The sequence below is a fragment of the Setaria italica genome, chromosome VII (genome assembly GCF_000263155.2).
Source record: "Setaria italica strain Yugu1 chromosome VII, Setaria_italica_v2.0, whole genome shotgun sequence".
Taxonomy (NCBI): domain Eukaryota; kingdom Viridiplantae; phylum Streptophyta; class Magnoliopsida; order Poales; family Poaceae; genus Setaria; species Setaria italica.
In genome coordinates this window covers 17,386,178-17,402,411 of record NC_028456.1, presented here as the reverse complement: position 1 = coordinate 17,402,411, position 16,234 = coordinate 17,386,178, and the positions used below count along the sequence as shown (strand labels likewise).

The 16,234-nt window shown below is 43.5% G+C and overlaps 2 protein-coding genes across 2 annotated transcripts; both read right to left on the bottom strand.

The window, feature by feature from the left end:
• Nucleotides 1-1,471: 1,471 nt before the first annotated feature.
• On the bottom strand, nt 1,472-3,255 carry LOC101759395 (transcription factor FER-LIKE IRON DEFICIENCY-INDUCED TRANSCRIPTION FACTOR). Its single transcript, XM_004975324.2, has 2 exons — nt 2,291-3,255; nt 1,472-1,963 (listed from the first exon to the last, which is right to left on the bottom strand). Exons 1-2 carry the CDS (start codon nt 3,206-3,208, stop codon nt 1,823-1,825), a joined length of 1,059 nt encoding a protein of 352 aa, XP_004975381.1. The 5' UTR covers nt 3,209-3,255; the 3' UTR covers nt 1,472-1,822.
• A 2,807-nt stretch (nt 3,256-6,062) lies between these two features.
• On the bottom strand, nt 6,063-7,661 carry LOC101764958 (transcription factor FER-LIKE IRON DEFICIENCY-INDUCED TRANSCRIPTION FACTOR). Its single transcript, XM_004977880.3, has 3 exons — nt 7,120-7,661; nt 6,541-6,954; nt 6,063-6,382 (listed from the first exon to the last, which is right to left on the bottom strand). Exons 1-3 carry the CDS (start codon nt 7,609-7,611, stop codon nt 6,266-6,268), a joined length of 1,023 nt encoding a protein of 340 aa, XP_004977937.3. The 5' UTR covers nt 7,612-7,661; the 3' UTR covers nt 6,063-6,265.
• Between the last annotated feature and the right edge of the window lie 8,573 nt (nt 7,662-16,234).

Here is a 16,234-nt window from a genome sequence, read left to right as displayed (position 1 = left end):
TTGTTTCTCTATGAGTTGAATTTTAAGTTCAAATTTTGTGAGCAGACACAGAACATGATGTTTTACGTTAAGCAATTTTACTGTAATTTTTCATGGTTATTTTCATAGGCTAAGAACATTTAATACGAAATTGATCTTAGATATACAAATCTGTATGAAAAATAATTATGAAAAATTTCTAAAATATTTTTCTACCGTAGGGTATCATGTTACAAGTCAACTAGCAAAATTTGAAATTAAAACTCAACTTGTATGCATAGAAATAAGAAAGATAAATCTAATTATGGGATAGATTGGACCAAGTGAAATAGTTTGAGGGTGTAAAATGAGTCTAAATTTTGTTCAGGGGGTTAAGCGGATAAAGTGGATTGGTGAGGGGAGTAACATGGATTTTCTTCGGAAAATAAAAAGGGTGGATATTATCATATGGTAAGAATAAAATGAAGTAAATTATATTTGTTCCATTGTGTAGTGATGGCTCCAGCTTTGAATAATGTATTTAAATGGGTTATTATTTAAAGGCATCGAAGCAGTGAAAAATTAAACATATGGTTACACCTGACACCGAAAATTCAGTGAAAGCATGTGTAAATTGCTAAGATCTAGCCAAAGTTTGGATACTTGGGTAGTGAAGTCAAACATGTACTGCTTATGTCATTTTCAACGTTGGTAAAAATAGTGTCCAAGGACGGGAAAACCTCCATTACTCTAGTTTTGGCTCTTCTCGCTATGAAGCCATCTCGTCCAGGGTCCATATTGTAGTTACTGTAGCTTAAGGTCCAAGGTCCAGCTAGCTCCATTTAGTCCATTAGTGACCCTAGGCGTCAGTCTGGCCCAGCTTTGCTCCTAACCTCATCCACCTGATCGACTTAATAAAAGTCAGATATAATGGAAATTTGTGTTTCAGGTTGAAGTGCCCATACTTCGGCGTAAAAAAAAAAAATCTAATTTATACCTTCCAACTATAACCCTAAACTATAAAACCAAACACCAAGCAGTATGTAATTGTTGAAACTAAACAAATTTGATCCTCTAGCTACTTTCGAGGGTGGTTTTCTATGTTTGAAGATATAAAAAATAGCTTAATTTTTAGAAAATCATAACTAATTCATAAATAAAAAATATAAAAACACTACCAATTGTTTTCTGAAAATGAAACCTATCTATTGGTGGTGATCTATTTGAAGTTAATTGGAGCTTATTTATTCCCACGCATATTGTTTTTTTTAAGCCTCTGCCCATTTTATTAAACTTGCATATCGACCTAAAGGATCTAATGGAATGTAATGCAATGCAATGCACCAAAGACAGGGAAGACGATACCAACGTCACCAGATGCCATGCCCCACCTGTCCACTGCACCACATAAAGTTAGGAAATAACAGGCATGACTAGAAACAACAAAACGTTAGGAAATGAATGAAGAGTATCCAAACATGCACCAACAGGTAGAGGATTTCTTGTCAACGTAGTGGTGCTAATCGAGTGTCAATGGAACGAAGGACTGAAAATCAAGGAAATGTACAGATTTACGTTAGGCAGGGGGGCCATAGCTCCGCCCATGATCCGCTCATACACGAGTCACATGACGTACGAATGCATCTGCATTTCTATTTCCCACTCCCCATTGTGTCGCAGAATATATGCTACGGTACCATTGGTTTCAACAGGACACTGCACACAGGTACCGGGTAGGTGGACGGTCCAGATCACACAAAAGGGTTGGACGAACGAGAACACGTGTCACATCACCCTAGAGCACGACCGAGAGATAACAAAATCAGTTGACACTTAACTTGTTTTACAAACAAGAGTCTGAACATCAGTTGATCGGTTGACAAGTGGACCGTGAGGAGATCTCGACCGTCGGTTCGGGCCGGAAGCCTTCCTTGAGCAGAGCCGCCATCACCCAGAGCTTCACCGAGTTCTCGCCGATGATCGTGTCCCCTACTCGCTCGCTCAACTGCACGATGAAATCCACTTGTTCGTAAATGATCAATCCTTGATTAATTAAAACCAAGTTCTATTAAAGGGTACATTTGGAAGAGCTCCAGTTCTAAGAATAATTTGAAGCTGGATAATCCGAACTAAGGTTTCATGGAGCTCGAGCTAGGGATACATTGAGATTGTTTATGTTAAATCTTTTTTGTTCAAATTTAAAGTATATTATTTTGATTAATAAAACTTCAAACTTGACTTGGGGGCAGAGAATTGGAGCTTAATTGTTAGTTAACGGAAAATTAGCTACTTGGCGCCAAGCAAACTTGAACGTGTACAGCAACAACAATACCTTGAGCGTGAGCGTTGACACGACGCGGTCCGGTCCTGACCGGGCGAGGCTGGAGCTCTCCACCCGGAAGCACGCCAGCGACTCGGCGGCCGCGCAGAGCGGCGCCGCCACGCCGTCCCGCCGCTCGCACTCCACCGTCACGAAGAACCGGCCGTCGCCGACCTGCACCACACCCACGTGGCTCAGCCGCGCGCCGTGGCCGGCCGCCGCGGGGCGGTGGTGGCGTCGGCCAGCAGCAGCCGCCGCCGCCGTGCGGCCGCCGTGCTGCTCGTGCCCGGGCCCGGCGGGCGACGGCGACCTCGGGCGCACCTCGAGCGCCGCGACCTCCTCCCTGAGCTTCCTGGCGTGCGCCTGCAGGTTCTTGACGTACACCACGGCGTCGGCGATGATGGAGGCCTTGTCCATCTTGGTGATGTTGGGTACGAGCGATCGCAGCTCGTAGAGCTTCTCCTTCATCCGGACCCTCCGCTTCCGCTCCGACACCATCGTCTTGGACCGGTCCCTCCGCTTCCGCGTCACCGGCGACGCGTCGTCGCCGCCGTCCTCGCGGTGCGGTTCGGCGCCTTGCTCCCCGGAGGGAGGAGGGCTCCCGTAGCCGCCCGGCGAGACGCTCGCCGGCGGCCCGTCCGTGGACCCCGACCCGCCGCCGCCGTCGTCTTCGTACCACCACGGCTCGTGGTCTCCCGTGCCGGCGACGGCAGCGACATCGCCGCCGCCGAACAGCTCGTCGCCGAGCTGCATGAGGTCCTCCACCCACGCGCCGTCCTCGATGCCGGTCGCCACGACGCCAACCGGCTCGACGAACTCGCCCGTCTGGAAATGCGCGGAGTATCCGGCGCCCACGGCGAAGAAGCCCGGCGGGCTGGCCATGAAGTGCTCCTGCGGCGAGAAGAGAAGCAGCTGGTGCTCCATGTCCATGGTGGCCGGTTGCGATTGCGATTGCGATGCGTCTGATCCCTCTCTCGGTGGCGTGTGAGTCAAGAGCCGCGAATGGTGAGCTCATTAGTAGATTATATAGATCGAGCCTCTCTCTCGAGGTGTGAAACCACTAGGATTCCATTTCGCGATGTGTTGTCAGCAATTAGGATGATGCTGACTGGAGGGATGTGCACAGTACACATTCGTTGCTATACTGTCGAGAGATGCTACATTATTAAAGTATAAAACATTGGGGAGTGCTAGTTAAGACCTGGCCGAGTTATGAACGGTAACAGCTTGTCACGAAGCAACCGGGGAACCTTAATAATTTATTTAAAAGAAGGTCGACGGGGATTTAGATAGTCAGTGGCGGCATGCAATGAGCATCTCCAGTGGCCGGTGGGGGTCGGGATGTTTTTTTTTTTTATAGGAGCCAACCTTGGCTAGCTCTTACCACTGGGCTGCAAGCCCATTCGCGGGGTCAGAATGTTAATTTGAAATTTTTTTATACTCCATCCATTCCTAATTGTTGCTCATTTTAGATTTCCTAGAGATTGACAGGGCCAACAGCCAGTGCACATCTTATCTGCCACCACTATGAAAAGAGAGAGATAATAATAAGAGAAGATTTCAATCAAACAAACAAACATGGGAACTAACTTTTAAACAAAGTAAGATCAGACAAGGGAGGTGCTGCTCTTCAGGTGCTTGATTATGCGCTTTCCTTCAGGCCACCATTTTACACTGCCAGATCATCTTTGTGACAGACGACGCCAACCATGGAAACAACCAGAACTGATTACGCTCACAACTAGTACAAAGAACCAAGAACGCAATATTACATAGAAGTTAGGTTTATCTCAACAAAAGGAGAAACATTAAATTGGAAAACGGAGGCGTGCAGGCAGGACCGGGAACAGGGACCTCTATGGCCTCTTAGCTGTTTGTGGCGGTTGCAATGGTGCTATACCATGATTGGTGGTAGCCTTGTGCAGCTGAAGATCGAGAGGCGAGGGAGTGAGAGACTTGGATCGGAGGAGGTGGAGATCAGGTAATTCGGAATTGTCCGAACCCGGTCCCGGAATACCAAGTTCCTAACTTGTCACATTTTCTTTTTTTAGGCTATTCTTGGTGCCAATTTAATTATATTCTTATATTTTATGTTGATGGAAGTTGAGAGAGGAGGCTATTTTTTAACCCTCCACTGAAAAACTGAACAAAACATCGGCCAATTTAATTACTTTGCATATTCAGTTTTTCATATATTTACTTTGCAGTTGTGATGTCTTTTTTGAGATGAAATAGGTCTAATCAAATTTTTCTGTGCATGAATCATAACTTTCAGTTGATGATGTTGTAATTTCTAATTGTATCACACACGAATCAATTGCTGGTGGCACATGGAAAAACCAAATAATTATATGTAGTGGAGATCATTAATTAGGTCACCTCTAACCTCTTTTGAATGATACAGACAAGAATTGGGCTGAATCCAGGTCAGTAGGACCCACGTGTTAAAAGATGGTTCGCCAGAAGGAGGATAATCTTTCAAATTAACGAACCTAACTGCCGCGCCCTTCTCTGTTTCTGTTCCAGTCTGCATGTGGTCGTCCGGGTCCACAGCAGTGGATCACATGGTGAGCAAGTGCAATGCAACAAACAAATGGTACTCTACCGGTTCGTGTTACAACGGGAGAAGGGGTGCCGATGAGTCATAAAAAGAATAGATACAAGTTACATTTTGAAATGTTTCTCTACTCACATCGTCCCTAAAAATTTACAATTTACACGTCCAGTGGAATCTGTCCACCACCTAGGCTCTATTAATTGGTGACGAATCATGGTTTTGTTTACGTGGCACTGAAATAGTATACAAATTTACATGAGGTACGAATCATGGTTTAATTTCTCTCGTGATCACTACTGTGATTTGAAATTATTGTTAAGTTACCTTCCAACCTCGTTTTTTCCAAGGAAAGAAGAAGAAGAACCTCGTTTGACTAGAACCGGAATTCAGTGAGATCCAGGCGTCAAAAGATGAATCGCCGCTGAAGGAACAATGGTTTTAAATTAACGAACGTAGATATCAAGTGATTATTTAGTTACCTACCAGCCGTGAAAAGGAACGGAACGGTTAACGCGCGACGCGGACGGCGGGGTCCCACCATGTGCTGGCCCGCGCCTGTTTTTTTTATTTTCAATTTTTTTTCTATAACATGTAAATATTGTATATGTAAATATTGTATATATATGTATAAGTTATGTGCATAAATTTTTTTAACAACATTCTCTATGACAAAGTTATATATATTATAAAAGTTATATTACGAAATTTATCACCTAAATTGTTGTTAGGAAAAAAAATATGCATACAAATTGTGCGTATAGGTTACAACTTTCTAAAAAAATAAAATTTGAAGTTATTCTTACAAATTGTACCTAGAAGTTGTACGCATAAGTTCTGCACGCTATTTAAGTTGCGTTAAAAAATTATCTCATAAAAGTTATATCATGAAGTTATGCATTAAAGTTATGTGTATAAATTATGATATTCTGAAAATGGAAAGTTGCAGGATTTTAAACTTTCCAAAAAGAAAAGTCGTGGCTGTCGGGGATCTAACGCGCACTGATTAGTAACGCCCATGGTTAATGTATTCATCTCTCCCTGTGTTCTCCATGGCACTTCCCTTCGTGGAGAACACAGATTCTTTTGAGCCATCAAACAGTGATGTGCTCACAAAGCCAGTGCGACATGCTTCTGTTCTGTACTTCTGTACCACTGATTCCAGTTCCAACACACACACACGGATCCACGGTACGGTATGATACAGTGATTTTATGCTTAGACATAAAGTGGCAGTTGCAAGAGCTGATCACATGGCGTTGCATCTCACTCACTGGTACACAGGACGGATCGAAACCGAACAACGAAACCAGCGTGATCGATCGACATTCATGGCGAGATCTAGACAGAGAGAGCGGGTGGATGATGATCTGAGACCTAAGTTGGAGATCTAAAACCGAGCCTGAACATCAGCTGGTCAGTTGGCAGGTGGATCATGAGATCTCGACCGCCGCTTCGGGTCGGAAGCCCTCCTTGAGCAGAGCCGCCATGACCAAGAGCTTCACCACCGAGCCCTCGCAGACCGCCGCGTCCCCTACTTGCTCGTTCACCTGCAGCATCCACATGGACGATGGAATCATCAGCAACTATACTACTATTTGCACAAACAATATAATTAATTAACTGATCCACAACAACTAGCTCAAGTTAATTACGATTATTAGTTGTCCACAGGCCAAAGCATTCGTGTAGCTAGAACTAACGGTACCTTGAGCGTGAGCGTTGACACGACACGGTCCGTCCCGGACCGGACGAGGCTGGAGGTCTCCACCCGGAAGCACGCCAGCGACTCCACGGCGGCGCAGAGCGGCGCCGCCACGCCGTCCCGCCGCTCGCACTCCACCGTCACGAAGAACCGGCCCTCGCCGACCTGCGCCGCGCCCACGTGCGTCACCCGCGCGCCGGAGGCTGCCGTGCCGTTGTCCTCGTCGCGTTCCTGGCGGCGCCGGCCGGCCGCCGCAGCCGCCGCCGCCGCGCGCCGGTTGCGCTGCTGCTGCTGCCCCTGCCTGGGTGACCTCGGCCGCGCCTCGAGCGCGGAGACCTCCTCCTTGAGCTTCCTGGCGTGGGCCTGCAGGTTCTTGACGTACACCACCGCGTCGGCGATGATGGAGGCCTTGTCCATCTGCACATGAATTAAATTTGTTTGCAAATCAGCGAACGAGTTTCACAAGATTAATTCCAATCAGGACACAGGACTTTTTACAATGAGTAAACGTGCAATCCATCATTTGCAGAAGCTCTGGCTGGCTGGAAAGAAAAACAAAATCCGTGTTTCAGCAGACCGTACCTTTGTGATGTTGGGGACGAGGGATCTGAGCTCGTAGAGCTTCTCCTTCATCCGGACCCTCCGCTTGCGCTCCGACACGATCGTCTTCGACCGGTCCCGCCGCTTCCTCGTCACCGGCGACGCGCCGTCGCCGTCGCCGCCGTCATCGTCGCGGTGCGGCTCGGAAGCGAGCTCCCCGGCGCCTTGCTCCACGGAAGGAGGGCTCCCGTCGCCGCCGTTCCACTGCCACGGATGCCGGTTGCCCTCGTCCATGCCGGCGGCATTGTTATCGTCGCAGCCAGCGCCGGCGCCGCCGAACAGCTCGTCGCCGAGCTGCATGAGGTCCTCGACCCAGCTGCAGTCGTCGTCGGCGACCGCCCCGGCAAACCCGCCGCCGCTGCCCGGGAAATGCGCGTCGCCGTGGACGTCGAAGAAGGCCGCACTGACCGTGAGGTGGTCCTGGCCCAGCTCATGGGGCGGCAGGTGCAGCATCTGGAGTAACTCGTGCTCCATGACCGACGAGTTGTTGGTGCCTGCTGCTTGGTGGTGACTTTGCTGGTGGTGGTGGTGGTCGTGCGAGAGCAATGGTGGCAAGTAGAGAGAGGTCTTTATATAGCTTGGAGCAGCCGAATTACCAACTCTCGGCTAAGACGAAGCGAATTGGAGGGAAGCAATATTTATTTGAAAAAATAATCTATTTTAATCTACCATTTTATAACTAGCCCAAGCTAAATGACTTTTAAAGACAACCCTTTCGCCGCGGCAATCATCATGGTTAATTTTAAGAGAAGTTTTAGAGTGCTTGGAAAAAATGAAAGCCGTCCATCGGGTTAAATCAAACGGTGGAAACAAATGAAGTATCATGAAATACCTAAAAGAGAAGTACTAGTTTGGTGGGACCAAGTAAAAAATTAAGTGAAATTACTATAATACCCTTTTAATTATGTGTAAATCTATTTAATTTTTTTTGTTAAAAATGATAAGAAAAGAAAGTACATGCAAATACTGCTGGTACTTTAAAAGCATTGTAACAAAGCTCTAATTTTAAAGTATGTTATATAAAAATGATTTTAAAACTCCCGTCCACATCTCGTCTGCCATCACTGCCTGAAAAGAGATAAGAGTAGCTTAAGTTAAAACATTAACTTACAACTAATCATCACTAGTAAAGACAACTTTGATTAGTACGCTTTATCATAAGATATTCATAAAATATAGTAAGACACTGTACTTTTATGAGACTACACATTTCTAATGAATAGACGCCATACCATTTTTCAAATATCCAAACACGACATATTAAAAGTAATTTACAACTGCAGTTTGAAAAGATTGAATTAAGGCTGGGGTAGCTTAGTACTATGAAGTTGCCGATTTAGTACTCTCCTGGTGTGCTTTGTGCCAGTTTTTTTTTTAGTATAGTTGTTTTGCAAGTTTTTAAGTAGGCAACATTTCTTTTACCTAAGTGTAGCCATTCTCAGCGGAATGTCTCTGTTAATGACGATGTAAAAGATTATTAGGTAGAGGGCATGCATATATTCGAATATGCCATATGGACATCTGCATCTCGAAGGATCCTGGCAACTCTTCAGCTCATTAGATAAAACTCTATCGATTACGTAGATACTAAGGTCAGGGTGTGCTAGTGTTTCTCTCTTCTTCTTTTTTATCCGACGTCCTGTAATGCGTATTATCAAAACCAAACAAATAATTGATTGGAAATTAATAAGCAGTATTCGAAGTTACATCTCTTGGCAACATTAGAAAATAGCAACGCGTTGCAAGGAATCACGATTTGTATTTCCCTTCCTCATTTGAGAATTCCTGCTAGTATTGCTTTGGCTTATTTATTTCTTACCTTAGGGGGCGTTTGGTTCCTCGAGCTAAACTTTAGTCCGTGTCGCATCGAATATTCGGAGACTAATTATGAGAACTAAATATGAGTTAATTATAAAACTAATTGCACAGATGGAGGCTAAACGGCGAGACGAATCTATTAAGCCTAATTAATCCATAATTAGCAAATGGTTACTGTAGCAGCACATTGTCAAATCATGGACTAATTAGGCTTAATAGATTCGTCTCGCCTTTTAGCCTCCACTTATGTAATGAATTTTGTAAATAGTCTACGTTTAGTACTCCTAATTAGTATCTAAACATTCGATGTGACAGGAGCTAAACTTTAGTGGAGGAACCAAACACCTCTAAATTGCACAGAGCATAACGAGGAAGAGTAAATGGCACAGAGACCTTCAAGCATTCCCCATTGGCTCGCTTAGTGAGGTCTTCGAACTATCAATTAACTATACTGTACATGTCACAAAAAACTATCAATTAACTATACTCATGAGAGTAATTAACGTACTGTAGTAAAAAGCGCCACTTGATAATCTAATATATTAATTTAATTCTACAGTCCTTTTCTAACCAATATGTCCTGATATCTTATGAGAACATATCAGGTGCTCTCTCTTCATTCAAACGTACTACGGCATGAAAGCAGCCCAAAAAGTCATAAAATTTCTGGAAAAAAAATCACAAGATTTCTAGGGCATGTATTACTTCTCCATGAAAACAAGAAAGAGGAATCAGGCCCAAAACGAAGTAAAGTGAGTGTTAACTTTTCACTGAGTGAGCAATTTCTGGATGTGTTATGATGACTGATGCTGATTCAAGGAAGCCATGCAAACTCACTTTTATATGGTTTGGGATCCTTTTCGTCCAATTTTTTAGTGAGAAGATTGTTGAAAGAACCGAGCTTGCTAGCAATCCCAAATAAAACTTGAGTGAACTAGACGTGTTTCATCTAAAAATGTTGCATGAAACATGTTGCGGTGGGAATCTTCTTCGTAAAATCGGTTGCAGCAGTAAGCTACTTTCGATACAGGCTTCCGATAGTTTTTCAGAAAGTGACTTAGCTTTATGGTAAGAACGGAACAGAAGATGTGCGAAAAGAGGCCGTAATAAACTAAACTCGTTGCACGGATCGGAGCTGCGTGACAGTTACTTTAAAAGGAGGCAACTGAACGGATAAAAAAAGGCCAAAGCTAAGAGATGAACGTCTGTTGTACATGTTAAAGACCAGTGATTTGGTAAGAGTAGTTCTCATAGTTTGACCACTCTGACCTAGTTGTATGCTAAGAGTAGTGACAAAGAATAACTACGCTCTGACCTTAAATCGATTGGGCCATTTCATCTCCAGCAAGAAGCAGCTCAGGACAGGAAATGAGATTAGGCACTAAAATAAGGGGTGTTTGGTTTCACGGACTTAGTCCTATCACATCGAATATCTAGATACTAATTAGGAGGATTAAACATGAGCTAATTATAAAATTAGAAGCTAATTCGCGAGATGAATCTATTAAGCCTAATTAGTTCATGATTTGACAATATGATGCTACAATAAATATATGCTAATCATGAATTAATTAGGCTTAATAGATTCGTCTCACGAATTAACCTCCATCCGTGCAATTATTTTTATAATTAGTTTATGTTTAATACTTCTAATTAGTATCGAGATGATAGAAAAACTTATTTAGCCCGTGGAAAACACCCCTGCATGTCACCGTCGCCACTACGTTGGTCAGAAGATAGTGCCATGAATATTAAACACTCGACGCCAACCCGAGGGAATCTTTGGTTTGTTTACCAAAATTTTATTGTCCTTGCCATCGTACTATTAAGTCAGTAATTAAAAACTTGTGGGCACAAGTTCGTAACAATGTCTGTTGTGTTGCCGATCTGCGTAGATTGACTGTGTTAGAAAGAAGCATACGACCTCTCATGAAATAAAAGGGTACTTGTTAAAATCTCTTAATAAATTGGGAGAAAACACTAAGAAAGACATGCATATATATGAATAGTCTGCATATATAGTCGTCCTTGTCTCCTTGAGGCAGTTATGCGACTTGCATACTAAGAAAAACATACCGCTCATCCTAATAATCTAAATAGCTAACTATATATGGCCCTATTTGAAACAGCTTAAATTCTTCTTATGATCAAAATAAGCTGAAACTAGTAGCCAAACAACACGTTTTTTCAGCTTCTCTTGGCTGCGCTTCTCCCCACAAAATTAAAACGCAGAAACTGAACTAGACCCACTTCTCAGATAAGCGCTTTTCCCATATTAGTGCATCTTATTTGAGAAGCACTTTTCCCGTATTAGTACATCTTATTTGAGAAGCGCTCCCTGCTGTTGTGCCAAACAAGACCTATAATGCATCTCAGGTATGGGCTGTTTGGGACAAGGACCACGAGATAGATTATTTGTCTGATGTACATAACTACATGTAGTGATGTATATAACAGTTCTTGCTTAGGAGAGAGAACAAACGCTACTAAAAAAACCATTTTTGCAGAAGGGTGGTAACCCATTTCCACAAGTGTTTAGCCATCTGCCTGTGAACTAAGGTATATGGAAATCTACGCTTTTCACATGCACAAAGCTTCCAGTTGGCAACCAATTTTTAGATTATATTTTTCTAGAGATGGGGACTAGACATGATATGTTCCCCCATATAAAATTTTATTAACAAACTCAACCTAATTAAAAAGGTACAAATAAGAAAATTTTACCATTTCATTTTCACTAGTTCTAAAAGTTTGCAACCATTTTATAGTTTTTACTAGATATGGGGAGTAGACATGATACATCCCTCCATAAAATTTAAAATTTATTTCCCAACTCAATGTAATTAAGAAGATACAAAAAGCAATTTTTTTACCATTTCCAAATGAGGTTCCATTTTTGCATTTCCACAAGGGGCTCAAGATGAGGGCCTCCATCAACTTCTCAGGTGCCTGTAAATTTTATTCAGTAGTAGTGAAAAAAACATGTGGGTAACTGCGAAAATCATTTCTTAGTAGTGGATTGAAGGTACTTTCTAAGACCTTTATATAAGTGGTTGTGAACTGATAGATAAGTTGAATGGCTCTCTCCACTATTTTATTCAGTAATATGGACCAATGGCACAATCATTTTCTTGAGAGGGAACTGAATCCTAACTACTAATCGCATGGGTTTACTTAATTGGGTTGGTTCCTACATTTTCTCATAGTTTTGCTCCTTTTTAAATTGTCTTGGATGACACTATATGAGGTAACCACATTTAGTATAGGCTAACATATAACTTCAGGTGGTAGTGCATATGCTGGACTATATACATCCATCTCTAGGTTGCTACCACAACCAAAACGCGAAATCTGCTTAACAACCCTGTTTGTTAGGGTGTTCCTATCAAGGGACACCTTGTTATTCATATTCTAAAAGGTGAGACCTGGCTAGCTTGGATTATGAAATCTTGCAACGATGGGGCATTATCATTTAGTGGCGCTGCGCATTGTCCTTGTACTATTCAAAGGTCATATAATTAGGTCTCACTTATAAAATCTTGCAATGTTTTGTCTCGTATATAAAACTAAACATTGCAATGCTGACTCACTGTTTTCAATATCTTGTGGCTCTGCGCTTATTGTTCTCATACTAAAAGTAGAGAGCCTTGGCTACAAAAAGTTTGCAGTGCTGAGTCAGTTCATCCTTGTGGCTCTGCGTTTTCTGATGATTTTATACGACACTGTATTGGTACTAGCATTTCGTGTTGCATTGTGATAGATCACGCTCATCTTCTGTATGGTGGAAGTGATGGCTCATAACAGTCGACCGATTAGCATGCATGAATCGTCTGATCACACTTAACCTAACCATGATGTTATATATAGTCCCAAAAGAACAACGACGATGAGCACCCTGAAAATTTCCAGGATATTACATTTCAACCACTATATTGACGTTACCATTTGCAATAATAATAACCTCATTAAAAGGAGTATTATTCCAACTTGTTTTTCCAAAAAAAACCCCCTGTATATTGGCTTTACTATTTACACTGGCTGTACTACTTGTGACTGGAGGGCTAGGACGAAGTTAGGAGGATTGAAAAGATTCAGCTGTGGTACGGTGAAGAGCTCCACTTTCCGCATCCTTTCAACTTTCAAGGCCCGCCCGCCACGTAGATAGGGATGAGCATGCATGGGTACCGTACCAGTCACCATCATCCGACCATGTCATACTCTGGCCCTTCCTTTACATTTTCTTTCTTTCTTTCTTTCGTTCTTTCTTGCTTAAATGACTCAAGGCCAGATGTTCCAAAACTAGAGCTCAACCACTTCAAACAACGATATGGGCCGGGGGTGTACGTCAGGTGCGTGTGTGTGACATGGGGGGAGGCAGAGACCAAACTTGTGACCAGAAGCTTCCGGAACAGTTCCCGGTGCGGCGCACATCGCACTGCGACCGTGCTAGTTTAAGCTTACAGCTGAAACGACAGGACATAAAGATTAGAGAGATGCGTGAGCTCACGCACCTGATTGACTACTCTTTAATTTCCATGTCGCCAAGCTCAAGAGAGCCAGCTGGCGAACACCGCCGGAAGGCCAACTTTGAGCCACAAGATTAGGGCTGTCGCTGTGCCAACAAATTAATCGCCAGGGAACAATGCATAGATCAGGAATTATACTATTGCAATCAATAAGAAAAGGAAAGGAGAGGAGCGCTGGATGGCATGGCATCACCGGGTTGGCCGGATCCATCATCCAGCCGGAAACAGGGCCGGATGCAGTGTCCGGTCGTCAGGGGGCTTTGTTTAAGTGTGCGCCCCCTGAAAGCGATGGGCTCGTGCCGCTACACCCAGGGCACGGGCCTCGCACGGGCATGCCGCAGGCGCGTCCGCGGCGTCCGCCGGCCGCCGGGGGGGTTGACCCTGCGCGACACGCGGCCGGCCAGGGGAGGCGCCACCTGGCCCTGCGCGTGCAATTCTTTTCTTCTCCTTCCGGTGGCAGGTAGCCAAGGCCAAGCAGTGGCAAGCTGGTAGCGGCAACGGCAGGGGCAACAGATAGAGCCTTGGCGAGGTGACGGCTGCTATCTCGTCTGTTCGGCGTCCGGTTACCATGGCACGCGACAAGAAAAGCTATCTAAATCACCGGATGTTACTGACTATTTTATTTACCATACCTGAACTCCTGAGTGCTGGACTCGGGCAGGTCCTGACTCGAGCAGGCCAGTAGATAAGGGGAATGAACCTGGCACCGTGGCACGCTCGATTCAAGCCGTCACAAGCCTTTTTCTCGTACGTTTGTGTCATTGTGTGTGTACACAAACGAATCTTCATAGAACCTGTTGGATTCCATCTAGGTTCCAAACGGAACCCGACATTATACTTGAGCAACTTCACCTCCAACAACGATTATATTAAAAAAAATAAACAAATTAAAGGAGCCGTGAAAGCCTTCCTCTTCTTTACCTGCTCCAGAATTTCCTTGCGGACCGTAGACTCTGCGCACAGTTACATGAGTTAACCTTTTGTTTGTAAATGCTAACTTTCACCAATCAGTTCAGTTTCTTAGAAATAGGAGAGGTGGCCTGGACTCACCGGAGCTGCACATTGCACAACTCACATCTGTCACACTCAGCTCCTTGGTCAGGCAAGTATTACTTTACTGGTTCCTTAATATCCTCACAGCCAACCTCTAGGCTCTACTAACGGAAGTAATGCGACTCTTCAGGTGAAGCAATCATATTTGCACGGCTAATGCCTGTCAGCAGGTGTTCCTGACGCAGGCACAAATCCCTCAAACAATTGGACAGACTGATGAAACGGTGCTGCTGCTGGAGGCACGAAACCATGAGCCTTCGTAACATTCCTTCCCACTGTCTTGCCGCGATGAAATCAACAAGCATGTTCATCACCAACATCAGGAGCACCCGTCTACTATCAGGTCCCCTGCCAATGCACTTCAATTTAAGCTGAACTGCACAAGGGCCGGTAGCACCACAAAACCAAAAATGTACAGCACCCATATGTTCCTTCGAGTAGTCATCAGGTCATCAGATGAGAACCAGTTATCATTTCCTAGAATGTTGCTTGACATCGAACCAGTAGTCATCATCAAGGTCATCAATGTCATCTTCAATCTCATCGAGAATCGATTGGCTAATTTCTTTCTAGACACAATCTTCTTTCTAGACACCATCCTGTGCTCCGCTTGCTCACGCCCATAATACCTGTTTTGTACCTGAATCAAGACGTATGTGTTTTGATGTTAGGAACTTAAAATTTAGCATCCATCTTGGCACAAGCACTAAACTTGTATGAAAATATTCTCAATAAAAGGATATTAACAAATATCATATGCAATTTAAGAAAATATTTCATCGTTTAGTACAATAATCTTATGTCACTACTAGTTACGTAGTTAAGGCTAAAAGAAAGATACGAATAGAATGTTATATATATTCAATTTAAGTAAATAAATGACCACATGAGTACATGACAAGCGGTTAATCAGATAGTGTATTGGGAAAATAACTTTACTCTTTACAAAAGTATTTATCAACAGAATCATCAAAAAGCAAAACCCTACAGTAGTGTTCCCTCCTTTTCAAAATGTAAGACGGGTCTGACCCGGTGTTGTCTCCAACACCACACTTTCATCGTAATCTTATAAACTATAATGCTCAAGACCATGAAATTGGCATCATATGAAAGTGTTTTCAAATATGAATCCTAACTTGTAATCTACAAATTAATACTCCATCCATCCCAAATTATAGGTCGTTGGCTTTTTCAAGGTACATAGCTTTTGCCATGCACCTAAATATACACTATGTCTAAATACATAGTAAAAACTATATATCTAGAAAAGCCAAAATGATCTATAATTTGGAATGGAGGAAGTATATTAGAAGATTTGAATCTTTGGTTGCTTGTGTGCCTTAACAGAAGAAAAGGAGGGAGTACCGTATAACTCAGCTAGTGGCCATTATTGCCACGGGCATCACCTGAGGATAGTATCATATTGTAAACCCATTGAGCCTGAGCAAATTAAATACTAGCTCAAATAGAGAACACGAAAGACTCAGCAGACCATTTTCTTGCTTTCCTCAGTCACTGTCAACCCCAGAAAGAACCTACCAACCCATCCTTATTAAAAATATCATTTGTTTGATAGGCTGTACAAGGACAAATTGTCAAGTACAGTAACAGTGCACATTTTTTTGGACACAGTGCACAATGCTTTATTAAGTTAAGAAAAGCTTTGTCACTTACCAAAACAACTGACATTTCCTTAAGGG

What these genes read in the sequence shown, in the direction of transcription:
- LOC101759395 (XM_004975324.2), bottom strand. Translation starts at nt 3,208, where the DNA reads ATGGACATGGAGCACCAGCTGCTTCTCTTCTCGCCGCAGGAGCACTTC. An exon ending in TGTCAACGCTCACGCTCAAG is followed by an intron (nt 1,964 to 2,290) that starts GTATTGTTGTTG and finishes TTCATCGTGCAG; the next exon opens with TTGAGCGAGCGAGTAGGGGA.
- LOC101764958 (XM_004977880.3), bottom strand. Translation starts at nt 7,611, where the DNA reads ATGGAGCACGAGTTACTCCAGATGCTGCACCTGCCGCCCCATGAGCTG. An exon ending in TCGTCCCCAACATCACAAAG is followed by an intron (nt 6,955 to 7,119) that starts GTACGGTCTGCT and finishes ATTCATGTGCAG; the next exon opens with ATGGACAAGGCCTCCATCAT. An exon ending in TGTCAACGCTCACGCTCAAG is followed by an intron (nt 6,383 to 6,540) that starts GTACCGTTAGTT and finishes TGGATGCTGCAG; the next exon opens with GTGAACGAGCAAGTAGGGGA.